Source organism: Bos indicus x Bos taurus, chromosome X, assembly GCF_003369695.1.
Source record: "Bos indicus x Bos taurus breed Angus x Brahman F1 hybrid chromosome X, Bos_hybrid_MaternalHap_v2.0, whole genome shotgun sequence".
NCBI classification, from domain to species: domain Eukaryota; kingdom Metazoa; phylum Chordata; class Mammalia; order Artiodactyla; family Bovidae; genus Bos; species Bos indicus x Bos taurus.
The window spans coordinates 92,930,854-92,939,163 of NC_040105.1; the positions used below are offsets into that span (position 1 = coordinate 92,930,854).

The window sequence follows — 8,310 nt, forward strand, 5'->3', positions numbered from 1 at the left end:
AGAAACTGATATTTCTCTCAAAACAATTTCTGATTGAACTAATTTGGGGAGGTTTAGAGAGGGAAATGTATGGCATTTACTCAGGTCTCTGGAGGTAGGGCCTGAGCTAGAAAAGCATATCTGCAAATCAGGAGACCCACACTATAATCTTGGCTCTGGCCTTAAGTTACTGGCTAATGTTGACCAACAAGAATAACAATTAATATTTATAAGGCTTTTTATCAAACATCTGGGCTTCCCAGTTGGTGCTAGTGGTAAAGAACCCACCTGCCAATGCAGAAGATGTAAGAGACTCAGGTTCAATTCCTGGGTCAGGAAGATCCCCTGGAGGAGGGCATGGCAACCCACTCCAGTATTCTTGCCTGGAGAATTCCATGGACAGTCCATGGAGTCACAAACAGTCAGACACGACTGAGCAGCCAACATTTTCCTTATCAGATGTCTGGCTCTGTGATGAGAACATTACATGCATTATAGCAGGAATGTTCACAAAATCCTGATGACATGGATATCATTAGTGCTCCCATTTTAAAGATGAGGAAAACAAAGTGAAGGGTTTAAGTACCTTGTTCAAGATCACAAAACAATATAAACAGCAAATCCAGAATTGTAATTAACCTCAGTGAAACCAAACTGCATGTTAGCAATGATTTTTCTGTCCTATAAATCACCTTTCCTGTCTGGACTTCCAACTTATTATCCATAAAACCAAAATGTAAGCTATACCAGGAGTAAGCAAACCTTCATCCAAATTGTCTAGTAAAACACTAGAATGCTTATGGGCTATATACTTTTCTAAACATATATATTTATTTCAACCTGAAAGTGCAATATTTGCAAAGGCACTTATGCACTTGTCATTATTTCCCTGTCACTGAAGAATTGCACCTTAGAGCTAGAATTTCACATAGTACATCATTGACAGTCACTGTACTATTTGTGTGTACTGAATTCTAATCCTGGGGCTTTGAATGCATATTGTCTGAGATGAAGTCTAGTTTAGTAGATGGGGGTAGAAGAACATGAACAGACAAGGGGAAGTTGCTGAAGCATCTGAGAACAGGGAGGTATCAAACTTCAGTAAAACTAACCAGGAGATTTATACTTAAGCAAGTGGGACAGGGTACAACTTTTAGAAAGGGGTCTGATTAGAATACAGAAAAGGAAGGGCTATGAGTTATAATATAAATGAATCACTTTCCTTCTCCCCTCCCAGCTTATAAATTAGCAATAAGAAAACATTTTTTAGGGGCAAGGTGGGCTTGTACAGTGAAGTTCATCTTTGTCTCTCTTGCTTTTTTGTACCATGCTTGTTAGGTTACAAAAGCTACATCCCTACCAGTAGCTCTCAGTCGGTGACTCAGCCCTGTAGTGAAAACATCTTTTTACAAGCCACCAGTGGCAGTCTGGCAAGAACGCAGAGAACAGTTTTGATTAGGTGGGAAGAAGGAGGTTGAAAAGTTCATATATAATCCACTGCGTTTATGCTGCTTAATATTCGTTGTACTTTTTATTGGAATCATGGGGTATGAGGACTTGACCTTCATTTCAACTATTTGCCAAGAGGGCAGAAGACAGGGCATTTGTCAGCCCAGTAAAATTCCTTGGAGCTGACTAATTGGGATGGGAGTGGATGTTCTGACAAAGAGGAACACATTGACATGGGGCCTTCCTGTGCTTTGGATACTGAGCCACTCACTGACTATCTGAACACACGAGTGGCCTCTTTCACACCCGGTGTAGTTCAGCTAGGGTCCAACCTCCACCCCTGCACAAAGGAAAGCATGTCCAAGCCCATATCGGTCGCATCAGGCTATACTATTTATTCATTTCTCATTGCAATAAGCACATGAAATTAGCCAATAGCCTCTTTCCCAACTACACTTCCGTTGGGTCCACAACTTTCCCTAGAAAGAGAATACTCCTAGTGTTTTTCTCCAATATCAACAACAGGAAAGATCTATCAAATTGGATGATAGGATGAAGAAGAGTTGTCTCAGGCTGATTCAGGAATCTGACTTCAGGAACGGCTTCAGTTCCCTTTTCACCAATGTAAAACATAGCCTTGTGGGCAACCTGTTGGGGGAGAACAAACACTGCTGATCCCCTGAAGAAACAGGAAATGACTTTGAAAAGTTTAGAAGTAGGGAAGTAGAAGAAAGGATGGGACTACCCCTTCACTATACTGTGTTGATGGTGCTTGAATACGAAAGACACTAGTCTAAGTGTAGTTAATGAATCTCTGCTGACTTTAGAACTTGCTGTCAAGGGACAACCTTTTATTCATGGCTTTCTGACTAGAAGTCATTTATTAAGCTTTCTCCTGCCCCTGCCACCTCCTCAAGAACTGTATTCCATCAGAGTCAATTCTAATGATTAAGTTCTTCCATCAGAATCATTTTAGAACATGAAAGTCGAGGATGGAAGTAAATGTTACAATGACTTGTTTTGGGGGTAATGAGAATGGCCCTGGAGTAAATCTGGCCTAGGAAGAGTTATTCTGCCTCTATAGGCTTCAGAATCATCACCAATAAAATGAGAGATCTGAATTAACTGCTTGTCAATGGCCCTTACATCTCATATATTAAAGGACTCTATCAACTTACATTGGAAACTTTAAGACCATTGTCCTTTGTGAGTCCAGAAAAATCAGCATTGTCAGCAAAAGCATCCTGGATGCCCATCTTCAGAAGGATGTCTCCAAGGTCATATGTGGCAGAAATGGAAAACTTTGGAACAAATAAGTCAACCCACCTGTGGGGAAAGGAAGAGGGAACATATGGCTATTAAAACACCAAGCTCATGATTCCCTCCCTTTCTGTCTCCTTGGTATGGTCTTGGATTCTGCTCCTTCCCTAGGTATTGATAACCACTACTATGCAGGTAACACGTGATACCAAAACCTTAGAAGTTATCCTAGAAGGAATGCTCTCTGGTTCAGCCCATTTGGGACTGCGGCAATGGAAGTTGGAAGATGTGACCCACTTATAATAAAAAACAAACATCTCTAGGGATATTCACAGAAGTTAGGATGTCAAAGGCATGAATGTCAATTCGTAGTACCAGGGGAATTTCATGGATTTCCATCTAACACTTCTAGTGCAGTATGGAACAACTATCAATATCTTACCCATCCCCCAAGCTCCAGCTGGACTCTGGGAAAGCATTTTACTAGCTGGCTGACTTTGTATAGTTCATTTCATTTTTCTAGTCCCAACTTCTTCATTTGAAAAATTCTTATAATATTATCTCCTTTGCAGGTTTATTGATGAGTTTAGATGAAATAATGTATGTAAAGTACCCAGCAAAGGGATTGGCAAAGAGGATCTCCTCACTATACTTTAGTGGTCATCACACAGCTCTTAAGTGATTCAGAGTGTTTCTCCTGCCTCTGGGTTTCTTCTGAACTTAGCCTTATGCCCACCCTCCACTTTTCACATCATCTAAGATGTTTACCCCTTCCGCAGTAAGCGGTTCCACTTCTTCAGTGTTTTAGATGACATGGCCCCTTCCACCCACTCCATCTGACCCTCCTTGGGAAGGACAAAGAGTGCCAGAGCATTCTTGCTGTAGTCCATTTGCAGCACTGTGCAGTTCAGCTCTGTATCCACCAGGTGATAGTATTGTTCCATCTGGTGCATCATGGGCACTTGCACTGTTGTGGTCTTGTCCACTAAGAAGCTGGAACCCTCTTCTGTCTTGGATGGATCAAAAGGATTTGCCCACTGGGCTTAAAATACAAAGAGGAGAGAGTTTGTTTTAAACTTGTATTAGCGCCAATGTGAAGCTCTCCATCAGTCATCTAATCTAGTAATGAATACCACCACAGAGGTAGGTAACTTCTGTCAACCAGTTTTAAAAATGAGTAACTGAGAATCAGGGAGAGATAGTGGTCTCCCAGGTAGCTGGTGGCAGAGCCAGGAGTCACACCCAGGGCTGTTGTACTCCATGTTCAACAGATGTTCCGTCTGTGTTCAAAATCACTATACTTACACTAAACCCATCAGAGCCACAGTTTCCTCTTCCGTAAAAAGGTATAAGCACATCCAACACACAGGATGAAATGAGACAACAGATCTGTTCTGCCGTTTTATCCGTCTACAAGTGTGTGATTTGTGGCCAAGAATCGTTCTCTCTTCCACCAAACATGGCTGACATGTGCTGTAGAACCAGGAGAAATCATTTGGGCACAGCACCTTCAGAAAAGAGTCACATGATTCTTGTTGTTACAAGAACCAGCTTTAGAATCAGACAAACCTGGGTGGGAATACCAGCTCTGAAATTTATTAACTGTGAAGATTAGATGAGACAATGTGTGTCAACCACACATGTAGCATGGAGCTTGGTATATAGTGGGTACATAGTACGTGATAGAAGTCTTCAAGTAACATGCCCAAGAATGAACAGCAAGTGAGGGTCACAATAAGGTTTAAACCTAATTCTGTTTACCTGCCAAGTGCAAGCTTGTCTCACCTCACCAAATCTTCTGGAAATCATCCTTTAGCTAAATGTGAGCTGGGTGTTCAAACCATTGTAACTCCTCATCTCTCTGAATGTTGCCTCTCCCTAGAGATTTCCTTGTTTCATCCACAGAGCTATGTGTCCCTCCGGGAATATCCAAAATTACACACATCTGTATCCAATGGAACAGGTCTCCGTGGTACGAGAGACACCCGCTAATGCCAGTGAGAAGATACCATGAGCTCCCTCCAGTGCCCCATCAAATTACTGGAACATTGAACTAGAAATTGACATCTTAGAACCTTACCTTTAAAGCAAAGATAGTTCACCAGGACCGTGATGGTGTTCGGTTTGAGGTCTTGGATTAGGCCCACAATTTTCCCTTTGGTTTGCTTCTCCACATGACTATTGATCTCCTGCTGGGCTGCAGAAACATTGGAGAAGTCGGTAGAAAAGACTTCAGTCTCATAGAGGTTCTTGACATCATCCAAGAACTTTTCCAGCGGTTTCAGCTGCTTCCCAATGAAAAGGGCATTTCCCATCTGTAATTCCAGCTCCTTCTTTGGAAAATTCAGTGAACAGATCAGGTGCTGGAAGCCCTGCTGGATCTCTGCCACTGGGGTGTCTGTAAGGTTGAACCCCAAGCCTTCCAGGATTTGAGTTTGGGTGCTGGAGCAGGCCCCAAGGGAGAGCATGGCCAATCCTGCAGAGATGCTCACAGGGGAAAAGAAGATGTTCTGATCTGGAATCTCCACAGTGAACCTCCGGTACAGGTTGAATGCAAAGTCAGCATTGATAGATGACATCTTATAGAGAGTGGCATTTTGTTGGGGGGAAAGGCAGGAGGTTATTTTGCCTTCACAGCTGTTAGGTGGTGCACAATGAAGCCCAAGTATCAAGAGAACCAGAGAGAACAGTGGCATTTTGGAAGGAAGGTAATCTATAAGAGATGAGGTGAGAAAACCATTGGGGAATCTTAGCTGGATGAAAACTCTGAATCAGAAACATGTAATAATCACGCATCGTGATTAGTAAAACAGTAGAAAATATTTAATGGTGTGCTCACCAAGGCCTATGGGGACGCTTTTCTCTCCTGAGAAACTAATGACACATCTAATAGGAACAGGAAATAGGTTCCTGGGGCCACAGAAATAGTGGCAAGGATTGTCATTCAGATGTAATAGTGACATATGAAAATTCTGGGAGTAAACTGAATTTATGGAAATTGAATTATTTTTTATTTGAACTAGAGGCAACCTTTTGGAGTGAAAAGAATCTTAAGATAACATTAGCCCTCTTCTGCTTACATTATTTTTTATATTAATATATAAGAATTTTAGATTTTTTAAAAAAATATAAATTTATTTATTTTAATTGGAGGTTAATTATTTTACAATATTGTATTGGTTTTGCCATACATCAACATGAACCCGCCACAGGTATAGATTTTTTTTTTTTATTTTGGCATTTTTCTTAAGATAAAATCTATGAGAGGTGAGATGAGAGAAAGCTTGTACTTTTCTTTGAATAAAAGACTAAAGGAGGGATTTCCATCGTGGTTCACTAGTTCAAACTCCGCCCTTCCACTGCAAGGGGCACAGATTTGATCGCTGACAAGGGAACTAATATCCTGCTTGCCATGCTGTGTGGCCAGAAAAAAAAAGGGGAGAAATAATTTTCACAAGAAAAATATGTTTAGTTAGAATGGAAGGGTGGTAGTTTATGGAGCCATGTACATGATCATGAGCTGAAATTAATACATTCATGCAACATATGGAAAGTATAGGAATATTTCTAAATAACAGGAAAATGAAAGTGTAAATTTTTGCATTTGAGATCTCTGTCACCATCAGTATAATACAGAGTCATTTCTAAGTTGCAAGACATCTAAACACTATCATTCTTATATTCATTCACGTTATATTTTTAATTATCAGAGCAGCAATCAGAAAATATGATGTAAGATTCTCTGAGCCTGAAAGAGTACAAGACAGAAGAGTATGGGTGTCAGCTGTGAAATCCAATGACCATGGACAGGAGTGATATGAAGAAAGAAATAGTCCTCTATTTTCTTCCTAAGTGATCTTATCCACTTCCAGGAACTAAACTGCCATAGCACAAAACTACATACTGTATTACAGTGTTCTTTTATATTCTCAGTCATTTGTCCAGCTGCCTACTGCATGTATCCACTAGAATGTTCCACACATACCTCAGTTTCAATTTGGAAATCTGTTTCCTAATGTAAACACATCATCTCCTTGACCCTCAAGGCTGCTTCTTCATCTTCATTCCATATCACTATCTACTGAGGCTCCCATGCCAGAAACCTGGGCGTCATCTTAGGGGTTTCTTCATTCTTCATCCCCTACATCTAATGACTTATGATGCTCTATGAGTGGTACCTTCTAAATACCTCTCAAAACTGTTCCTTTCTCTCCCTTTCTGCTGCCACTGCCTCAGTTTATGGACTAAATTACCACTGTGCCACCTGGGAAGCCTAAACTCTTTCACCATCTCCTAGAAAGTCACATAGCCTTCAATCTCTCCCAATCCAACACCCTGCTTCTATCCCTCTGTCCAATATCCATGTTGTCACCGAAGTCCTTTTTCTAAAAAAGTCACAGAGGCTAGTAGGGGGTCAATTATCAGAGGATCACACTTAGACCTTGGCCTCTAGAATTAACAATCCGAAGCTCATGATTATTTGGAATTCTGACTTGCTGACAGAAATGCTCAAAGTTCCAAAAGAGGAAAAAAGTACTTACAGCACATGCCCAAGAAGCCACTTGCATATCTCAGAAAGCAAAATCTTTCCATTTTTATAATGTTCCCTCCTCTATTGCAAAAGTAGAGTGTTCTTAGTTACTCATTAACACCAGGCATTAGCCCTGGGATGATAGTTTCAAAGCTGATGTACAGAACCAAGGCCAAAAAGAACAAAGTGAAAAATGATAAGAATGGAACTTTGAATGATTGCTTTGCTGTCACATCTTTCAACTATAACAAGAGAGGAAAAGGATGGTCAGAGCTGGTAGGGTCTGAGTTTGTGTCTTTTCAGCAGGCAGAATGAGGACCAGAGGCAAAATTGCCAAGAGGCAGCAGGACAGACCGTTTTCCCTATCACGGCTGGGATCAGCAGCATTTTAAAGGAAAGGTACACACAGGCTGAGACTGGGTGAACCTCTTTAATGGGTGCTATAGAAATTATTTACACATTGGCTTGGAGGAGATCGTGTCAAAAGTAGCTTCCAACTCCAGATTTCTGATGCTGGACACATCTATGTCTGCTCAGGGAAAAATCAGTCCTGTCCTCAGGTCACTAAAATCTCCTGTTCCATCCCTTGGGCCACAGGACCCTAAAAAGGATGCAGAAGGAGCCAAGGAGAATGGAATCAAAGGTTTCATTGTTCAATATGCACTATGTACTGAAATGTGTGCTGCAAAGAAGCAAAGGGAGCTAAGAGCACTGGACTCACTCAGCAGACCTGAGTTCAACCTAGCCTCTGCCAATTTCTAGATCTAGTGGTAGAAGTAGTATTAGCAGTAGTCATAGTAGCAGCAGCAGCAACTCCAGAGTATTTAGCATGTGCAGGGTGTGATGTGAAGCATCTAATTTCAGACACTGGCTGCTTCAGGACTACATTAAGGATGTGTATATGTTAAGATTGGGGTGATTGTTGGGGGAATGGGAGTTAGTTTGAGATAAGCTTAGATCACAGTCTATGGTGGGACTTGAAAGCCAAGTTAAATAGTGCAAACTTTACCTAAAGGGAATTAGAAAGCCACTGGGGGATTTTGACAAGGCAGTGACTAGACAGAGGGTGATAGTATGGTGACATCGTTTCT

At 41.2% G+C, this 8,310-nt stretch overlaps 1 protein-coding gene across 1 annotated transcript; it reads right to left on the reverse strand.

The window, feature by feature from the left end:
• Positions 1-1,799: 1,799 nt before the first annotated feature.
• Positions 1,800-7,293, reverse strand: SERPINA7 (serpin family A member 7). The gene is made up of 5 exons (XM_027534552.1): positions 7,230-7,293; positions 4,769-5,401; positions 3,457-3,730; positions 2,607-2,754; positions 1,800-2,076 (listed from the first exon to the last, which is right to left on the reverse strand). The coding sequence occupies exons 1-5, from the start codon at positions 7,279-7,281 to the stop codon at positions 1,879-1,881; spliced, it is 1,305 nt and encodes a 434-aa protein (XP_027390353.1). The 5' UTR covers positions 7,282-7,293; the 3' UTR covers positions 1,800-1,878.
• Positions 7,294-8,310: the final 1,017 nt, after the last annotated feature.

Excerpts from the sequence above, each read along its gene's own strand:
- SERPINA7 (XM_027534552.1), bottom strand. The coding sequence starts at position 7,281 with ATGGAAAGATTTTGCTTTCTGAGATATGCAAGTGGCTTCTTGGGCATG. Across the intron at positions 2,755-3,456 it reads AACCGCTTACTGCGGAAGGG|GTGGGTTGACTTATTTGTTC; the intron begins GTAAACATCTTA and ends CTTTCCCCACAG. Across the intron at positions 2,077-2,606 it reads ATGGTCTTAAAGTTTCCAAT|GTTGCCCACAAGGCTATGTT; the intron begins GTAAGTTGATAG and ends CTCCCCCAACAG.